Genomic DNA, 22,157 nt, shown 5'->3' with positions numbered 1-22,157 from the left:
TGTCATTTCTATAACATTGGGGATTTTTTTTTTTTTTGGTTTGGTTGGTTTTTTTGGTTCTAGAATTCTCCTTTATTCCTGTTAGAATTTCAGTCACTCCACTTATGTTAACCATCTGTCCTTACATGTGGTCCATGAGTTTAGCATATTAATCACAGTTATTTTAAATCTTCCATTTGATAATTCTAATAATATCTCTGTCACATCTTAGTTTTATCTGATATTTACCCTGTTTCAAGCTCTGCTTTTTTGTCTTTTAAGTTAAGAGCCTGGAATTGAATCCTTTCACTTCCTTCATGTGTTAGGTTCTAGTAAAATTTATTTTCTTTGAGGGAGGGCATTTCTTAAGAAAATCAGAATCCACTGAGTATATTTCAAAGTGGCCACTTTGTACTTTTTGACTGTCCAAGATCTACCCAAGAAGATTTGGGAAATCCTAGAGATAAAATTCTCAGAACTCCAGAGGCTCCCCAAATCCAGTCTCTGAAGTTCCCATGTGAAGTAATCATTAGTCTATGGCTTTCTAGAATAGCAGAAGAGCCAGACGCCAGCAATAAGCCTAGGTCATCATGAGCCATGATTCTCTCTATTTCCCAGTCTTCATGATCATGGCTTGTCCTGTTGTCACAATTTTCTAATATGCTCACATGAAATTCTTACTTTTAGAATGTAGAGATTTGTTTCCAATCCCCAATTAATAAAAAACCAACAACAACTAGGAAATGTGGTATTTTCAATTGTTCTTGCTCCACTTCTGTTGTTATAACAGAATAGACTTTGGTAAACACAGAATCATGGTTCTTGGTCCTCTGAAGTTGTGCAGGGCAAGAGATTACTGCTAAAAGAATATAAAAGTACTTAAAGCCCATGGTGAGAAATAGCGTGGGATCCTTCCAAAAAACAGTACATTTGAAAGTAGGATTCTATGTTGCATGAAACCATATACACAAACAATGGCCTAGGAACCACATAGCCAGCAAAAGACCTGAAAGTGTCTGCACAGGTCTGATCAGCTCAGGTCTTCTTTGCCCAGAGGCAGTCTACAAAGATTTGCAGATGACTATTTTGCAAATGTACTGTTTTCAGCAAAAAAGTTAACAAGGCACACAAAGAAACAGGAAAACATGGCCAAATTGAAGAACCACCAAAAAATCCACACATGCCAGGTAGATGTAATTTGTAAATATATTTGAAATGCTCGTTAAATTTCTGCCTTAAGCAGTCCTAAGGAACTATAAAAAGATGAATGTAAAGAACTATAGGTGCAAGGGAAGAGAAGGCTCAGTGGGTAAAGCATGTGGGAGCTGAGCCCAAGGACCTGAGTTTGAATCATCAGAGCCTACATCAAAGCTGGACAATATAACTGCAGATGACCATCTTCTAGTGTACCCTACAGGGGATGAGAGATGAAGACTGGAGAACTGTTTTTTCAAAAGCCTGTGGGCCAGGTAGTCTGGCATACCTAACAGGGAACAATAAGAGAGACCCTATCCTGAAAGGTGAGGACTAACAACTGAGGTTGACTTCTGACTTCACCAAGAACACACAGCATGGGTTGTACCCCCACTCACACATGCTGGGACATGTGCACAGAGGCTCAGACATGGATAACGAAGGGCAATTATGAAAGCAAGTAAACAAAATTACAATTTCAACCAAGATGTAAAGAAATCTTAAAATAGCCTTGAAAACAGATTTGTGGATCTGAAACAAAGGTAATAACAATAAAACCTCAGTAGAGATATTCCACAGCAGTCTTCGGGGGGGAAATGAGCAGTTTGGGAAGTGGTCATTGGAAACCAGAATGAAGAACAAACAAAAGGGGATGGTGCAGTAAAACAGCAGGAAGGAGGAAGCTTCGGAGGAGAGAGATGATCTAATCTCAAGAATTTGTAAAACATCACCAAACTACCCAATATATTCAAATTGAGAGTACCAAAACGGAAAGACATTTTACAAAAAGGAGTTTATTTGAGGATCTAGCCGTCAAATGTCCCAAATTTGAAAGAAGAAATGCATACATAAATATAAGAAGCTTACTGAACCCTACTTGGGGTGAACCCAAATATAACCACACGGAGATCCGTTATGATTCATCTGTCAACACTGAAGATGAAGTGAGAATCCTGAAAGCGATAAAAGACAAACTCACGAGGCGTAAGGGAACCAAAGTAAGGTCCTCTGCATGTTTTCCTGTCGGAGAAGCGCAACCCAGCAGCCCTGCGGTTTGTATTTAAAGTGCTGGAAGCAAGTAGCAAAAACAAACTGTCAATCAAAAGTTCTGTATCCCGTGAAAACATCCTTCAAGAGCGAGAAAGAAATTCAACCATTTTCACATAAGGAAAACTGTGGAGACATTATCACTAAGCCTTCCCTCTGAGACATGCTAAAAGGAGCTGTTCAACTGAAAACATGAAGAAGCTGGAGAGAAAACTAAGAAATTCAAAATGATATGGCAAATGAACCAACGAAAAGAAAAACTATTTCTATAAGTTTGTTGTATTACTCCATTTTAAATTTTTATAGGATTTCATAAACCTTATTAGTAAATAAGTTGCAAATTAAAAAAATCCCACACCAAAATTAGCCAGTCTGAAGGTCTATACAAATATAGAACTCAATGAACTTCTACACTGTTAGAATAGCCATTAGAACAAGAAGCTGTGGGGCTTTGCATGGGACTTTAAACTTTCACTATCACATATACATATTTATACACCACCAAACCCAAAAAGTTCATGGCAGTGTTAAAACCAAAGAATGAATTATCTTTATAACCTGTTTTGCAACTCATTATTACCTGAATTCAATTCTTACTAGGAATTGAAAAGCAAAATTAAGGTTTGTCATGGTAATCCAAGTCTATAATGTAAACATTGAGCCAAAGGCAGGAGGAGCCAGAGTTTGAGGCATTCTGGGTTACAGAGGGTGACTTTATATCAAAATAAAGACAACACTATACAAAAGGAATATTATTTCATGTAATGATTATATAATATATACTAACTTATAATTTATATCAACAACATAGTGATCTAATGGTTTTTGTATGTAAATGATGATGTTATTTATTTAAAATAAATAGTAAAGAGTTCAAGATATTGAATTGAGTCTTCATTTAAACTATGACGACATACCACAAAAGAAATACTTATGGATCATTCATAAGCAGATATGAGAGAAAAGCAAAATATGTTCTTCAGGCAAAAACAACTAATTGCAAAGAAAAGCAGTAAATGAGGAAATTAGTGTGGGGAAGTTATAAATAACAACACTATGTAATAGGCCCCTTTATCATTAGCTTGTTTACTTGTAAATAGAAAAAAAAACTGCCCAGTCAAAGGACACAGAGAATAGATCTGATCAGAACAACATGACCTAATTATGTATTACATATAAGAATTATGGCTGAGGTTTAAACCCAGGCACTTTGAAAGGGAAAGAGTGGAACCAGTCCCTGCAACTTATCAGAGAAACCTAGGATTATGTCATACAATGTAGACCCTCAGAGAGGGAAAGTGTCTTACATAATGACAGCAGGATTAATTTCCCAAGAAGATACAACAATTCTGAGCATGCATGTAACAAACAACCCAATATCAAATCAAATAAAACAGCTTTGATACAATAAGAGCAAGACATAATGCCAACAAAAATATTGGACACACTACTAATCTACTTTCAACAATGAAAAAATGGCAAAAAAAGAGAAAGCAAAAATGTAAATATTATTTTAGATAAAAGATAGCAAACATACATAGAATACTCTACAAACTATAGATGAACTATATAAAACAGACACATAGAACATGCCACACATAAAGGCTGGTTATACATTTTCCTAAAGGACATATGGGACATTTGCCATGATCCATCATGTATACAGCCTCAATATAAGTCTTGACCAATTTATTTTTTATTGGATATTTTATTTATTTACATTTCAAATGTTATCCTTCCCCAGTTTCCCCTCAGGAAACCCCCTAACACATCCTTCCTTGCTCTGCTTCTGTGAGGGGGCTCCCCCACCAACCCAGCCACTCTCACCTTGACTAATTTATACAGTGTGAAATGACACAAAGTATTTTCTGATCACAATAGAGTGGGGCTAGACATCTATAATGGCAGGTGGGAAGCTGGAAATCCAAGTGTGTGGAAATTAAACAAATGCTCTTAAGTCCAAAACAGTGGAGAAATGGATATCCTTAAAGAAGAAGTATCTGAAAAAAAAAAAACAACAACACAAAAGCTCAACACACATAGGCATATGGACTGCATCAAAAACAATGTGAAGCCCAAGTGTTACCATTCTAAACACAGATGAAGAAAAAAAAAAGGTTTTCTTTTTAATCAAGCTAACTTTAAACATGTAAAGGTATAGATAGAGAAACTAAACATAAACACTGGATGGTCAGAAACATCAACATTCTAATACAGGTAAACAGGACAGGCGAGAGAGAGAGAGAGAGAGAGAGAGAGAGAGAGAGAGAGAGAGAGAGAGAGAGAGAACCACAATTATATCCTTGACCAAACCACAGTTTATTGTTTGAAAAATTAACCTATCTGGCAAAGATTTAGCTAGACTGAGCGAAAAAGAAGATTCAAATAAGAAACATCATAAAAGGAAAAGAGAACATGGCAGCATCACAAATAACTTTATGGAAACCAAAAGGATTACTCAGAGTAGTGCGAACAAATGGATGTCTGGAAATAGACAACCTTGGTTAACTGGGGAATTCTTAGAAGTAATTCTGCCTTTCCAGACAAGATGGTAAGGAAAGAGCACATCGGAACAGTTCTGTACCTAGTTAGAGACTGAATCACGAATCTCCCAACAAAGCCCAGGCCCAGTGTGTTCATTAATAAACTCTTCTGAGTATTAATTGGCAATAGCCTTCTTCAAACTCTTCCAGAAGTAATGAAGAAGTGCCAGCACCAAGAACCTCATTCTGTGACCCAGTCATGCCCCAATGACAAGATCAACAAAAACTAAAACGATAGACAAAACCTCTTAAGAATCTTGACATAAGCATGCTCTGCAAAATGTTTGCAAATGGTGTTAAAGGTACCCTAAAACGATTATGTAGCACTCCCAAATAATATTAACTCCTGTAATACAAGGATAGCTAACATATAAGAATTGATTTTTATCATGTGTGTTCTTTTGTGATTGGGTTATCTCACTCAGGATGACATCTTCCAGATCCATCCTAAGAATTTCATAAATTCATTGTTTTTAATAGCTGAGTAGTATTCCATTGTGTAAATGTACCACATTTTCTGTATCCATTGCTCTGTTGAGGGACATCTGGGTTCTTTCATCAATGGGAGGAGAGGCCCTTGGTCTTGAGAAGATTCTATGCCCCAGTATAGGGGAATGCCAGGCCAGGAAGTGGGAGTGGATGGATTGGGGACCAGGGAGAAGGAGGAGATTTTCGGAGAGGAAACTAGGAAAGGGGATAGCATTTGAAATATAAATAAAGAAAATATCTAATAAAAACAATTGATTTTTAAAATAAACTACAATAATGTATTGAAAAATGAGCAAATAAAACAAAAGAAAGAAATCATACACTAACAGATCAGCTAATGCAAAATAAATAAAAAACAAAATAGATAAATGCCTAAGCTTTAAGCATACACTCAACACAGAACACACACACACATAAAGCATAAATTTATATGTATGTGTGTGTGTGTGTGTGTGTGTAAGAACATACTCAATGATGAGAACACACACAGACCACACATACACATATATGTGTGTGTATTTGTGTGTGTGTGTATGTATACCAAGGTTACAATGATGAGAACACACACATATGTGTGTGTATGCATACCAAGGTTAAGAACATACTCAATGATGAGAAAGGTAGTGCTTTTCTTCTAATAATGTGGGTTGTAGGCAAAGATGCCAGCCAGCGTCTACCACGTCTATTGAAATGCCTTAGAAAAATCTAGAAAGAGAAATAAAGCAGGAAAAAGATGGTTCAAAAACATCCCCCTTGGAAAAGCAGAAGAAAGAAATCAGTGTACAAATGACATAATCTTACATGTCAAAACTTTTGAAGAATTTTACCAAAAACTAGAATAAAAAATACAGTAAAGTTTCAGAATATAAAATTACCACACAAAAATCACTTGTACGTCTGTATAAAAACAATGAGCAATCTGAAAAAAATTGTGAAAAGGATTCTAAATTTTTTTAAAAGGAGTAAACAGTCTGGGTGTGTAGCTCTGTGGCAAAGTAATTGCCTGTTATTGTGCCACCCTGGGTTCTGTATTCTATCTCTACTACAAAAGCTAAAAGGACCCAGACTGGGGTGACTAAGGAGGTGCAAGGCTTATACATGTAAAAGTGTGCAGGAAGGTGTGAAATGGGTTAAAAAAATACCAAAGGCATGGAAGCGCATCTCATCTGTGTGACAAGGCAACCTTGATAGAGTGAAGATGTCAACGCTTTCTGAAAGTGAGCTCAACTCGCTGCAATCTCACGCTTAAGCCCAGGGATTGTATTTTTGCAAAAATAGAAAAATCTATTGTAAGCATCACATGGAATTGCAAGAGATCACAGACAGCCAGGAAAAAAAAAAGTTCAAAAAGAACGACACTGGAAATCTCACATTCCCTGGGTTAAAACACAAATGCAAAGTTACGGTCATCAAAATAATGTGGCTCAGGCATAAAAGCTTATAGACTCCTGAACACAGCATAAATCTAAGAAATGCTAGAATGTTTGTGGTGAAATAGCAAAATTATTAAATAAAAATATTTTCAACAAATTGTTTTAGGAAAACTGTATATTCATATGTAGAATTTGGCAGTTGAAACCCTTGTCTTATGCCACATGCACAAATCAGCTCAAATATAAGAGCTGTGTAAACCAAGAAGAGAGCAGGGGGGAAGCTAAGTACTCTGGATGTGGTAGTGATTTCCTACGCACAATACAACGTTCAAAAGACACGAAAAACGAAACATAAACTAGACAGCAGAAAAAAATGAAAAGCGTATTTGATGTTGGGAATCAACCCAGGTCAATGGGCATGTTAATATGCTAGGTAAGAACTCTGCTCTTTAGAGTACATTCCTGCCCCAAACTTGTAACTTTGATGTAACAAAGAACACTATGAAAGTATGAACAAGTGAGAGGCGACACATGGACTAGGAGGATATATCTGCATATTATACATCAGATAGAGGCTTTACTTTGTAGAATGCAGGAAAACTACAACCCAACCACAAAAACCAAAGAGAACTGTTAACAAGATGAGCATTGCCCGAGTAGATATTTCTCCAAACAGTCAGAAAATACACCACCACCACTCATGATTGGTGAAATGTAAATCAAAACCACAAGAAGATACCAATGGATGCTCATTTAATTTAGTATTACAAAACTCTTAAGTAAAAACAGAAAAGAGCAGGTGTAAGGGGAAGTGTTGAAAAAGTAAAATTCTTTCACCCTGATAGTGGGCAAATAAAATACCACAACCATTGTGGAAATTGTATGGTAGTTTTTTCAAATACTTAAGCAGAAAAGCAGTATTTGGGGGGTATATAAAAAATATATAAGGACCCAAAAGTATTTGCACACCTATGTTCATGTATATGGACCCAAAAGTATTTGTACACCTGTGTTCACGGCACAGTTATTCCTATGAATACAACCCAAATGCCCACCAAAGGATGAGTAGATAATCAAATGTGTAATAGGAAATACAATGAATGACTATCATAAAGGAAATCTGATTCAATACATGTAACAGGAATGGACCTTGAAGACATGGCACTAAACCAGTAAGCCAGTAACAAAATGATATGTAATACTTATTATAAGATACCATTGTCCCATGTACAAAGGATATAATCATATAGACAAGACATGAGATAGTAGTTTCTAGGAACTTGAGGAAAAACATGGTGGGCTCTAACTCACAGACTAGAGAATGGAAGCTCTGAAGATGGATGGCAGTGATGGCACACAGCCAGGTGAATGGACTTAATGTCACTGAAGTAAACATGTAAACCTAGAAGAACCATAAAGAACCACACCTTGCCAGGACTGTTAGAGATAAAATTCCTTGGCCCTATATTTAAACTTCTATCTCACTTCAGGACACCAATTGTAGCCTTGAGTGATTTTCTGCAACTTTGTTCTTCCAAACAAGGCCACATTGAATAAATCACATTGTTCTGCTTTATCTTATTACTCTGGCAGGCCGTTTATGTTAACTTATTGGGGATGGGTGGCCAGACCTAACTTAGAGCATAGGTTGTGTCTCAAGTTTGGCAACACCATGGTTGAATATGTGTGCTTCAACTTGTTGATGTGAACACTTAATATGGGAATATTTCACTTAAATCAAATATTTCTTCTCTTCATCCACTCTTCCATTTCTTTTCTGTCTCCTGATCTATGAGCTCTGTATTCTATCAATTTCTTCACTATTTATGAATATTTATAGAAGATGGCATACAATTAATTCAGCTCTTAAATGTCTATCTACAGTGGTGCATGGCATGCAATGGACACCAAATAAATGTTATTGTTGAAGTTGAATGCTGTGAGGCCAGCTTTCCATATCTTCAGTTCTATATCCTAAATTCATATAATTACAGATCACACGTGTTTGAAGAGTGATTGTAGATGCAATGATATTGTCTCTACCCTTTTTCTTGGCAGCATTCCCTAAGTAATACAGCATAGCAACTATTTGCACTTGTGAGAAATTACGAGGAATTTAGAGATCTTTTAAAGTATACAGGGGATATGCATATGTGATATGCAAATACTGCACCATTTTATGGAATCCACAGGTTTTCCATTTTGTATCGGTCTTGGAACCAGTCTTCCTAGATAAAGAATGATGTTGTTTAAATTTTTAAAGCTGTTGTTCATTGTGAGCTTGCTACAATTCCAAACATAAGCTCTTTACAAATTCAAGGCCATCTCCTCCCTCTCAATAACCCAGTGAAGTGGATATATAGTCCCTGGGTTTTTTTTTTCCTCTTTTTCTAATCAGGAAATTGAGGTTTAGAGAAATTGAGTCACTTGTCCAACCACATACAGCCATTACTGAACTAGTGGGGTTGGGATTTGAATGAGTCTTTCGACTGCCGAGCTGATGTTCTTAACCTCTTGATAGAGGTTATACTTTATCTTACATTTCACTAAGCACCCATTGACTTGCCAATTGTAAGACAGAGCATATAATCAAGAGCATTCTATACACTGTTTCCACTGTGCAGGTGCAGAGCACACAGGCTGCTAAAACAGCCAGGCATGTCACCATGGGACTTGTTACAGAGGCAGCTGCGTTCAGATGACCAAGGGAATGTGTACAAAATCCTTCATCCCAGATGCCCTCAGAGACCAGTCCCTTTGGCCTTTCCATCCCCCAAAGTCTACAGACAGACCTCCAGAACATGCTAGACTTTATGAAGAAAACTTTGGGAACAGGGAGGCAGCAGGCACACCTCCCTTGCAGCTGCTCAAAATCTCCTGCCAGTGGCTTTAAAAAATGTGAAATTCACAGATACTGCAATTGTAACAAGCAGGAGACAGGACAAGTTAAATACCAGCTATGTAGGGAGAGATCATTATCTCAACTAGAATTCAAATGCCAGAAACTGTGGTTGTAACTTCAATGACTTCCCAATTCAAAATAGGTGAGAATATCTCCATTAGAAAGAGACGGTTCTTGGAATGTCAGAATGTCTGCGTGCTGTGCGTGTGCTTGGGTGCCTGTGTGAAGGGCAAGGGACAAAAAAAAAAGTATTCAATGTTAAAACAATTTCAGGCACCTACTGTGCATTAGGAATTTATTGGGAAGTAAGCATTCAAAGAGAAATAGATGGTATTTAACAGAGGGTATAAGGGAGGCATCTCAGGAGAGGAATACCTGATTATTCTGTTTTTAGATTTTTATTTTGAGAAAGGGTCCCAGGTATTCCAGATGGGCCTCGAACTCCCTGAGTAAGCTGAGGACCTTGAACTCCAGATGGACTTGCCTCTCTCTCCACAGTCCTGGCATTACAGGACACTATGCCTGGTGTGTACAGTTCTAGGGACCAAGGCAAAGCTTTGAGCATGCCAAATGAGCATCCTCCTAACTGACCCACATCCCTAGCCCAAGAAAAGTATCTTTAGAGACAACATAACAAGCAGCTTTGAGAACAATAATCCCTTGCACTTACAGAGGGCACCCTATAGCCAGTATCTCAGTGGAAGAGCTCAATTTCCTGTGTATGCAGATAATAACTCCATTTTGCCCACCCAGGAAGTTCCAAATAGCCACAGAGTGAGCAAGAAGGTTGACATCAGGATGGCATCCCTGGGTGATCGGTGTAGAAAAGTAAGTGACATGGAACCCATGTTGGGTTGATGGGGGTGGAGGGGACAGAGCAAATGAGAGCTAGTAGGTCTTCTCCCCCCCCACACACACACACACAAACTAGTGTGCACAATGAACTCTTGAGTGGAAGTTCCAAAGGAGAGCTTTGTAAAGTATATGAACTCTGTGATGGGAAGACTAGGGTCAAAAGAAACAGTCCCTTAGAGAAGAGATTCTGGCAGGACAAAGCCAGGTGTGAGACCACACAGAGCCTGAGCAGGATCCAATCTAGTTTAATTAGACATTGCCTAGGGTTCATGGCAAAAAGAGGGGTTCACAGTAGCATTGGGGTAGCAGGGAGAAAGTGATTTTTGCCCAGGGCTGGAGCCTTGGGGGTGGGGGTGGGGGACCAAGAAATCCTGTGAATTGTCCTTGCCTCCGCCGGTGGCTGCACAAGCTGGATGCTGGCATCTGTGTATCCCCATGAACTCAACGGTCAGGCAGCCACTGATTATTATCCGGGAACTTTCTTTCCTGTCTTCAGCTGTTCCATAAACCCATCATCTCTTCACTCCTCCATACACCTGCTTTCTTAGCTCCTTCCTTTCTCTTCCTTCACAGCTGAGTCCAACTAAGAAAACATCGTTTGCTCTCTTCTCCTGCGTGTTTCTCCATTCCCTTTTTTAAAAGAACATTTTATTTTGCTTTTAATTCCATTGGTGTCATGGGAGAGTTTGTGTGTATGAAAACTTGTTTTGTGCACCTGTAGTGTCCAAAAGAAGGTACCAAATACCCTGAAGCAGGAGTTACTCGTGGTCATGAGCTGCCCCAAGTGAGAGCTTGGCACTAGACTGAGCCTCTACCTCAGCTGTTCATCACTGACCTCAGAGTCCAGTTTCTCAATTACATTTTCTGTCTTCCTTCCCTTCTTTTTTTCATTAGATATTTTCTTTGTTTACATTTCAAATGTTATCCTCTTTCCTAGTTTCCCCTCTGAAAATCCCTTATCCCTTCCCCCCTTCCCCTGCTCCCCAACCCACCCACTCCTGCTTTCTGGCCCTGGCATTCTCTACAATGGGACATAGAACCTTCACAGGACCAAGGCCCTCTCCTCCCATTGATGACCAACTAGGCCATCCTCTGCTACATATGCAGCTAGAGCCATGAGTCCCACCATGTGTTTTCTTTGATTGGTGGTTTAGTCCCAGGGAGCTTTGAGGGTACTAGTTAGTTCATATTGCTGTTCCTTCTATAAGGCTGCAAACCCATTCAGATCCTTGGGTACTTTCTCTAGCTCCTTCATTGGGGACCCTGTGTTCCGTCCAGTGGATGATTGTGAGCATCCACTTCTGTACTTGTCAGGCACTGGCAGAACCTCTCAGGAGATAGCTATATCAGGCTCCTGTCAGCAAAAATCTTATTGGCATCTGCAATAGTGTCTGGGTTTGGTGGTTGTTTATGGGATGGATCCCCAGATGGGGCAGTCTCTCGATGGTCAATCCTTCAGTCTCTGCTCCTGAACTTTGTCTCTGTAACTTCTTCCATGGGTAATCTGTTCCCCCTTCTAAAATACCCTTAGTCACAAGGCAGATGCTTCATGACAAATGTACACATGGAACAACAGACCAAGTACTATTTCAGCTCTGAATCTTAACATTAAATTTGGATCAGTAAAACCACACAATTCAAATTCCCCAATGTTTTGAAAGTATTCAGCAATATCTTTGAGAATATCTTTCCATGTTATCCTCTGTTAATTGCACCCACTTTTCTTCCACATTGGCACTCACAAAAAATTAACATATTCGTTTTTTTCATCTTTGGTATAATTACTTCTACAAAAAAACACATTATTTTCTACTATTCTTCACCCCCAGCATACAGTGTTTTGGGTAATTATGAGTTAAAATATCTTCTGGAATCTAGCTGGAAAACTTAACAACCACTTATAACAGTCTTTGTTCCTTGTAATGGATTGGAAGTTTGGTTAATCGAGATACCATAAATCTTCAGACCCACTGAAAATGTTTAATATGCAAAACCAATTTTTTAAAACTTTATCGATCAGTACTTTTATGAGAAGTCAGGTCAAGTCCTTCTGCGTCTCTTTAATTTAAGGAAAATGTATCATTTCCAGGGAAGAGGAGGGTAAAATGGGTCACAAATTTTCTCTAGGGTATGAATCAGTAGCAAGGTGAACAGAGGCCCTGTGGCTGTCTTCACAGCCTTAATGGTTTAAACTAAAACGTGAACATAAAAATTGAAAAAGAGAATATGGAATGGCATGTACTCTAGGGTTTAAAGAAATTACCTCGCTTGAGTCTGTATTTTGGGATCAGTCAATTCCTTCCAGGTCTCACCAGTGAGTTCTTACGAAGAAATGACCTGCTTAGTCTTTTAGTCTTCAAGTCTTTTGAGGTACTTAATACTCTGCCACACTACAGGATAGCGAATGCAGAGTGGTTCTAAGCCAAGAGTTCTCATCAGTATGGTGGACCTGCTAACAGTTACCATTCTGTTCAATGTTTGAACTTTGCACAGTGTCCAAGTACAGAAGAGATACTGATACCTATGTGGAGGTAGATGAGAGATTTAAATATCAGGAATTACAGGATATCCTGTAGATAAGACAGAAGACAGCTAGATGCAGATCTCTTGGCCTTCAGCCTAGTCATCAAAAAGACCAAGGAAGTGATTTCACTTTTCTGTTTTCCAATCAAGTAATCCTACTCAGGTCTCTATATGTAGGTGGGAAAGATAGGCCGTATCTTGAGAAACAAAAAAAAAAAAACCTTACAGTAGTCAACTGGGCTCTGTTCCATAAAGAACTGTAAGACCAGGTCCTGAGATAGCTCAGTGTGTAAGGGCTCTTGCTGGCAAACTTTGAAACCTGAGTTCAATCTCAGGGACTTATATGGGAACTCCTGTAAGTTATCCTCTGACTTCAACATATGTGCCATGGAACATGTATACCCACAAAAATACATATCCTACATATGTAACAAAATAGACAGGCAGAGAAATAAAATAAAATAAATAAATAATAATAAATAAATACAATTTTTAGAAAATTAAAAACATTTGACCAAAGGCAAGTGGCCTAACTTTCCTAAATCTAAATTTTCCAGGTCATTAATTGGAACTGTAATATCCTGAACAGTGTGAAATCACGAGTAATTGATGTGACAACTGACACAGTAAATCACAAATAACTGAGGGGAGGTGATTTGCTTCAAAGCATCTTTTTTTTTCCTAAGGCCTTGCAGGTTTATTAAAGGGTCTGCAGGGGAAGTAATAGAGGTTCAAACTTTTCCTTTGGTTAACTTTCTCCACCAAGAAAATGAGGCACAGCTCCTGGCAGGACAAGTACTGAGCACCCTGGAGATGAAGGAAGAGGGGATAATAGAGCATGGGTGATATGAAGGAGGCAAAGAGAAATGGAGAGAGATGAGAGGAGAGAGCAGGGGAAAGTGTGCAAAGAAAAAAATGCCAAAAAGTACATTAATAAAAGGATTACTAAAAGGATTATTATCAAAAATAGGGTACAATAGGATATAATGTGTAATAGAATATAAGCAGGTATAACTAGAAGATTATATAGGTAGGACTACATATGGGCCAATATAAAGAACACAGGATCTGCTTTAACAGACTCTGCTCAAACATTAATTTCACTACATACAACACCTGCAAAGGCATCTTCCTGCATGGTAATGAACAATAAATATGAAGTATCCTGGTGATATACACATATATATTATATATACATATATATATATATGATCTAGATATATCATATGTATATATATGAAACATAAAATGTTATATATATACATATATATATGGCGATACTCTTGATATATAGATGTAGATAGAAATATAAAGTATATAAATCTTGTGTGTGTGTGTATATATATATATATATATATATATATATATACAGAGAGAGAGAGAGAGCAAGATAACACTTTCTTTCTAACTTAATAGGTAATACAGTTTTCTATGGTCTATGGATATCAGAGTAATTCCCTTCTCTCATATCATGACTAATAGGAAGTCAGCTTCCTATTAATAATAAGTAATTTAAAAAGTTGTTACTGTAAAGGTCACATAAAACTGACTTGAATGTTCCCTTCAGCTGTACCTCACTACCAGCTCCCTTCATACCCAGAGCATACCACATCTCCGGTGCTGCTACTCACGCAGTGAACACATAAGAAGACTAAGTGCCAAGTCATTTACTTGAAACAAAAAAAAAAAAAAAGGAATATAGACAGAACTAAACTGGACTCCATAGCCAAATTTACTAAAAGAGGCCAAAGAAGTAGCTGATGGGCTTGGTTGATAGCTGCTGAGTTTTCCAGAATTTTCAAAAGCCAAGAGTTTACATGTTTAGTGCTTTTCAACACCTTTCTCCATCCCTGACTTTGCTGTATGTTGTATGTGGGAGGGAGGTCCCTTCACTGTTTAGGGATGTTAGATCTTATGGAGTCCTATCCTGCTCTTCTAGCACTGGACAACCTTATAACTATGACCCTATCCTAAGTGGACCTGGTTCTTCTGCAGGAGCACTGAAATCCATGTTCTGATTATCTCCTTGTGAATCTCTGTGGAGACCTGACCGCCTTCTTTCCAGATATATTCTCCATCAGCTAGAAGAGTTTTCTAAACTCAGCTGCCTGCTTGTTGTCTTGCCCTCAGGGAGAGTAAAGACATCTGCAGGGTTTCAGATCTTATTGCAACACTGGTGGATACAACTGTCTCCTCTGGCAAGTGATTTAAGTGGAATCCAAAAATCCCTCAGGTCCCCAAGATCTCTGAGTGCTGCCCTTGAGTGTCAGACAGCCACATTGTTCAGATGTGAGTACTTCATTACTGTAGAGGTAAGAGTGCTTTAAAGAGGGAGGGCCCACTGAGCTGGATTATAGCAATGAACTATACTTGTTCCTTTAATCCTTGGTACCCAGCATGATATCTATACATAGCAAATACAACAGGAGCTCCACCATACTATAGTCTGTAAAAAGCCAAACCGGAAGATATCACACATCTATACAGCCTGTCTGTTAGAGCAAATGTCTGTAGCCAGTGTTACTGGTATTCAGTGGGGGGCAATTCTTGACCACATGCAGAAGGCAGGAAGCTGAGCAGAAGTGAAAAGAGACTAATGAGTTTGAAAGTTGTGTGTATATGTGTGGGTGGAGGAGGAGGTGGTAGACAAGATAAAAGAGGAATAAGCTGAGAATATCATCAATTGTTACCAAGGAGTTCCACTTAGTCTCAGTAGCAACTAGCCCATGTAATCAGTTTTCTATAACTGTAGGTTCTACATCCATAGATCCAGGAGCCATAGATAAAATTACACTAAAAATAAATCAACTGTGTCTATACTAAACAAGTTCTTGTCATTATTTGCTATGCAACACAAGGTAACAACAATTTACACAGCATTTATGTTTTATTAGGTAAGTAAGCTGGAGATGATTTAAGCATGGAAGAATATTCCACAAAGGATACATATGGCTGTAGTGTTAAAAGAATAACACTGTATGCTCTTTTCTCACCAGACATAGACAGGGCAGAAATTTTTCACATATGTATGCGTTACACTGAATTGTTCATGACCAGAGAGTCAATGGGAGACAATGTAAGAGTTAGCTTGAGGTACATGGGCCCTGAGCCCTAATTCCTGCTCTTTCTGGGGGCATTGAGGTACATACATGTCATGGGGGAGATATTTCAATGCAAGGGAAAGACACTGGAAAATAGCTTTGATAAAATATTATAGGGCAGAAATCCTTATAGAGTAATGGTTCTCAGTTCTGGCTTACTTGAAAAATACTAGAACAGAGTTTCAAATGTCCACATTCATGGCCAACCCCAGAGATGTCTATTCCTTTAGTCTATGAAATTAAAATTAAAATTTATTATCTAATTCATCCTGGAGGTGAAACTCAGGGCCTCCCTTATGTTTGGCACGAACTCTGCCCACCCTTAGCTCTAAGTGCTTATTTTAAATAGTTTCTCAAGTACCTTCACTAGAAGAAGCCCAGGTTATCATCACCACGAAGGGGGTTTCTTCTGGGACCATACTTTCTCCAAGGTCTTTTCTTGCCCTCATTTTCCCAGACCAAAAGTACTGCCTCACACTGATGTAGCCCCTGATTTTGACAACTTTAACATTAACATACACAGGTTTGATGCATTCTTTGAAAGACCTGATAGCTGTCTTAATTCACAATTGCTAATTCACTTGATAGGGCAAGCTGCTGACAGTGGGTGTAGAGTACAGAAAACAACCAGGTCAATGTCAACATATTGACCTTGGGAGTTCCACTGTCCCCAGTGCTTTGATGAAATCCCACTACTCAGATTATTCACTGACAGAAGTTAGACTTCACATGCCTTTTCTGAATGGATTATCTCAGACCTCCAAATAAAAATGCAGGGTAGTTTAGAAAATGTGGGGAGCGGGTATGGCGGCAGTCCCAAAGGCGCCAGGGACTGCAGCTAAGTCGTATGACTTGCACCTGAATTCCTCATATTAACCACAAACATTGTGAGAGCTGCGCAGGTGTACCAGGTTACTGGCAAATCCATTTTGGTGGAGATATGCCCCTGCTGCCCTGATTAGCTGAAGCTGCGTACCTGGTGAGGTGATGTGGTCTGCTGTGCGTGAATGGGAACTGATAGTATATAAGAGTGAGAGGCCCAGGGCTCGGGGTCTTTCGCCTACACAGTCAATGCGCAGCCCAATAAACGTGTGCAGAATGATCCTATTGTGGTGTCTTTCTTGCTGGCGAGTCAGGTGTCCCACAAGAAAAGACTTATTAAGTATAATCTGACATCAGCAAGCATGGATCAGCAACAGATTACTACGAAAAGGCAAGCAAACAAACAATAACAATAACAAAACAAACCACTGTGTTGGATTTACTGACTGCCTGAAACAAATTACCCAAAGTATAGCCCTCGAAATATCCATGTGAACAGGGAAACAAAGCACACAGAGAAGCAAAAGTGAGTCTCTAGGTGCCTGTGGTCAGTGAAGAAAGTATGGCTGGCGGTTGCAGTTGAAATGGCTTCATAGATGCCAGCTGACCATATCCAAACCCTTGGCTCACATCCGAATATGGTCATTGATTCAGACAGAGGACTCCTAGATACTTGTCATATCTAATCTAACAGAAAGGCACAGAACATTTTTAAGCCAACAGCTCATAATTGTAATGAAATGATTCCGGCCAAGAGGGCCCATTTGTAATAATGAATTCAAATCAGATTCATAGAAGGTATAATTCAACTATAAAGAATAGCACCTCCATTTTCCATATCATCTCTCTTCGAAAAGGCAAAATAACTCAGTATTAAAATAATTATTTTTACTTTCCAAGCAGCCCTATGATAATATGGGATGATAATATGGCCTCGTGTATATAAAATGAGTTTTTATCTATACTGAAAACTTCAGCCTTCTGTAGCACGCTGTAGCATGTCACTTCCTAAGGTCTCTCAGCACAATCAAGGGCCTGTCGAAACAAAACTGTTCTCCCACAAGAAGCAAATGTCCTCTCTGAGCTGGGGAAATTTTCACAGGAAAATCTGAATGTGTACACAAGCTTAGGATATCTTGGCTTTACCTACTGGTCTCTGCTTCTTGTCTGACTTTGTTCAGGATTTAGGAACTAGAGGTCATGTGACCTGGAACAGACACCTTCAAGAGGGTTTACTAATTCTGATAGGTGTGAGTATCATTTAACTCGTTGATACATTCGGAACACTAACTTCCCAAGAAATAAACCCCTAATGAACTCTTTCAAGGAGACATAAAAGTCACTTTACATAGAGCTATAAGGCTATAGGGAAATCTATAAGGCTATAGAGCAATTCTTATCTAGCATGCATAAGGCCTTGAGTTTGATCCCCAGTATGGCAAAAAATGAAGAGGCAAAATGAATTGTAAGTTTTAAAAAACAAAAATACTACCAAAAACCATATGATAGATTTCCCTGAGGCCAAGGCTGTGGGTTTCCACTTACTGAGAACATGGCCTCTCCGTGAAACAACTGAGTACCTCGTTTTACTGATAAGAAAGGAACACTGCTCATAAAACAGATTAGAAGACAAGGAAAAAGAGAAAGGTTGAAAGCCGAGCTGCAGAAATCTGCATGGGCTGTTTATATTCTTCCAAGAAATGTTGAGGTAGTTGCAACCTGTTTTAGCATAGAGAATGGTAAGAATTAATGATGGTGGGAAGAAATTAAGGAGACCATAAGTAACAAGAAAAGAGTGTTGGGTGGAGGCACCTTGTAAGATTAGAGCAACAGAAGAGAAGATTACAGGAGGTAAAATCTGTAGAGGAGATCCGGAGAGTAATAGGTGGGCACAGGGCTAGGGTTGTCTACATCAGGGGAAAGGGGCAGAAGAGAGAAGAGAGACAAAATCAACATGGCTTGTGCTGACTTTTAAAAGTCAGCTACCACAACAGTCAGGTAAGCGGCAGCAGTCATAGTTGAACATACACATTGTTGTTTCCACAAAGCATGAAAAGCAGCTATTCAGCTTTTCCTTTTTTTATTCCCCTTTCCCATTACCAAGCCCAGCTGTTAAACATTAGAATTGAAGATCATGAAAACAGGCCAGTAGCTAATAAAAAAAAAAAAAAAAAAAAAAAAGCTTGAAACTTGAAGCTCGCCCTCTGCTGGTAGAACTATCTTACTGCATCCCAGAAGGCAGGAGCTCAAGTTTCTAAGTTTCTGATTTAATTTCAGGGACAGGAGGAGGACAGCAGAATTTGTAAATTTATTAGTGATATCCTCCTTGTTTATGAAATAAGCCATTGCCTCTAACAAAAGATTGAAAGGAAAAGAGGTATTTGGCAGTGTTGAAACTCTTTTGCCACTACTGAGTACCCACATTTCCTGGGTTGACATACACTGAGGTTAGATGCTTTTGGCACCTTTGAACCACCAGTCCCCTGCAAAAGTGAAGTGCCACAAATTATACCTCACAGAGCAGACCTGGACCTTTCCTTGAAGCAACAAAATAAGGATAAGGCCCTCTTGTCCGCTACAAGCTAAGGGGTGCTCAAAGGAGGAGAAGCACTTGTAACTCATGCTGTCTTTAGGAGTGTGCAGGTCCAGAAGACAGGACTTTGGGATCTTTCACTAGCTGAAAAGGTGATTTACCTACTAACCTCCCAAGGCAGAAGGGATCCAAATTTAACCCTAGGGTGCATGCGAAAAGATTTCTTCCTCTGGGAGATGTCTGTGTGTGTTGGAAGGACTCCACAAGGAAAAGCACAGAGAACAGGAAGAAGGAAATCCCACCCTCAATATCTCCTTGTAGAAGCCAGGCATTCTGGCTGCAGAATCTGGGTCAGAATATTTTATTTTCACTATAACCATCAAAGTCATAGGCAGGGCAAACGTATTCACCCTGTGTACACTGAGACATACTTAAGCTGGGATGTCCCTGAATCTGTCTCCTAGGACCAGAACTGCCTCATTAAAGGGATAAAAGATGATATCTGCTGAGCTGGTGGAAAGTGGTGGCTGCATTTTTATTAAAGTCTCTGCTGCAGCAGGCCCAGTCCCCAAAGGTTCATATTCCAAGCATCTCCACCCCTCTGCCTGGAGCATGGAAGTGATTCTCTGTAACTCATTAAGCTAAAACAAAAAGCTTCCCTATTGTGCTTCTCACACAGGAATGATGTCGGTGCATAAAAGCTACATGCTTCCTCTTCTTGGTCCCAGCCCATAAAAACACAAAGGCCTCATAATTTGCATCAGGGCCCAAGTGCACAGCACAGGTTTAGTCTGAGGGGCTGTGTCTTCCTAAGACTCATAAAAAGTCATGCCCTGGCACAGGAAACCTAAAGCCTTCAATTATGAAAGTGGCCCCAACACACACTGCCATCATAGATGGTTAGCTGAGGGCGATCCTGTGTCATCACATCCTTCTGGCCTGGAAGAAAAATCCAAGGGTATTTAGTTAACTACGCAGTGTCTCGTCCGGGTGTGAAACTTGCCATCCCATTGCTCCATGAATACATGTCATCCCAAGTGTAGACTTTAACATTGCCTGTAAGACTGCAGACCAAAAGAGCACCAAATGACAAAGACGTCCAAGAACGCTGGTATCAGCAAGCACACGACGCAACTGGCCACTTCTTGGGCCCGAAAAAGGCCCTTAGCATGCTTAAATGCCCCTCATTCTAGCTTCCTTTTCTCTCTCCCTCACCCCCTCCCCTTGAAGCCATGTGCAATGGGTTCTGTCCCCAGATGAAGGAAGGCTCCCTACCTGAGGGTGGCGCTCTCCCCCTGCCGGACCGTCACGTTGTCCATAGCTTTGGGAAAGGTGGCATCTCCGCTGCGCACCGGCACTCCTGTGGGTACAAGGAACAGCAGCCTGAGAGACACGACCACGAGGCACTTCCAGGGCAGGAACAGGTACCCACAGACCCCCATTCTCGACAGCCACAACTTCCCAGAACTCCTGCAGCGACAAGGTCCTTGTCCCTAGCCCTCTCAGAACAGCCGGAAGTGTTGAGGGGCGAAAGCACACAGAAAGCGAACCAGGAGCTGAGAGCGGGAGAAGGCAAGGCTGAGTCCAGGCTCTCCGGAGCCTAATAATTCTTCCTCGGCTCCAGCCTCAGCTTTCCAGCCTAGCAGAACCAGATGCCCCCTCCTGCATCCAAAAAAGAGCTTTCTCAACGCTCCCTGGGGCGGAGGGAGCCCGGGGGAGGGAGAGCACGAAAGAAGGAGCAGGGACGAAGGTCACAGATTGTGCGTTCTCTGCCTTTCTCGGTGAAGCTACTTTAAGATTCAGTTGGGCGCGTTCTGCAGAGGTCTGGCATCAAAAGTTTATAACCCAAAGAAGGCAAGTGTCTCTGACAGAAAGGAGATGTCATAAAAAATTTTTTAAAAAAGCTCCTGATTTCAAGGAGAGGAGAAAATGTTTTATTAGATCACACACATGTTTGGATGGAGTTAGAAAACAGCCCCGAGTCTCGCATCTGGACCCCAAGGCGATAAAAAGTTCCACGCAGTGACCCGCAGCAGGTGTAGCCTGGTTCCTCCGCTTGCTCCAAAGCTGTCCTCCCAGTAGCCCAGTGGGCGAGTCCTGCTAGCCCGGCCCTCGCCAGCCAGCCCGCGGAGCGCCGCGGCACAGGCTTTGGGCGCGGGGAGCTGAGCGGACTGCGGGCCCCCGCCTCCTCCAGGGACGCTGCACGGGACGCGGGGACGCGCGGACGCCACGCTCAGCGGCCGCCCCCGGCCTCCGCGCCGCCTTCCTCCGGGGAGCAGCCCTGAAGCACGCTGGCCCGGACCTCCGGGGTTGTCATGGCAGCAGCATCCCTGACCGCCACTTTCTCTCGGTGTCGACTCGGAGCAAGCCGGCTGGCGGGTGGTGCGGAAGGCGCTCTCATCCCGGCGGGTGCTGGGCGCGGGCGCCCACCTTAACCCCCGCAGCGCCGAGACAGAAGCATCCACTAAGGCCCAGATCCCCGAGGGACAGTGGTGCTTCTAGGGGCTCCGCGCTCTCCTTGTACCAGAGCGAGCTGAGGAGGTGCTGAGTCCCTTTCACTGCCTCCCCTGGTATGGGTGGGGAGGTAGAGGGGAGGGCTGGAGAAGGAGTTCTGGGGAAAGCAGCAAATTGAAAACTGACACTGGCACCTTCCTTCCGCAATGCCATGCAGAAGTTGTCAGACCCCGCCCTGGAGAACTGAACTGCCTTTGCCACTCCAGGTAGCGGAGCCCCTATGGATGGCCAGTCCTCTGCATCTGTCCATGCAGGCTTTAGTCCTAAGGCACAGCTTTCCTG

General features: G+C 40.7%; 1 protein-coding gene across 5 annotated transcripts in view; it reads right to left on the bottom strand.

Moving 5' to 3' along the window:
- Positions 1–22,157, bottom strand: part of Opcml (opioid binding protein/cell adhesion molecule like) — a 1,159,039-nt gene that overhangs the window by 511,082 nt on the left and 625,800 nt on the right. For 2 of the 5 annotated variants that reach the window (XM_029482074.2, XM_029482075.2), the window contains exon 2: positions 20,637–20,721. In XM_029482074.2, the coding sequence (XP_029337934.1) occupies positions 20,637–20,721 (85 nt within the window). Of the gene's footprint in view, positions 1–20,636; positions 21,901–22,157 lie in introns of those variants that run through there. The other 3 variants (XM_029482076.2, XM_021172107.3, XM_021172108.3) reach the window with 3 other exon arrangements.

This window comes from Mus caroli, unplaced genomic scaffold (assembly GCF_978045245.1).
Source record: "Mus caroli unplaced genomic scaffold, Mus_caroli_1 scaffold_11, whole genome shotgun sequence".
Classification (NCBI taxonomy): Eukaryota; Metazoa; Chordata; class Mammalia; order Rodentia; family Muridae; genus Mus; species Mus caroli.
The sequence above is the reverse complement of the archived record's forward strand: the minus strand, read 5'-3'. Positions and strand labels throughout refer to the sequence as shown.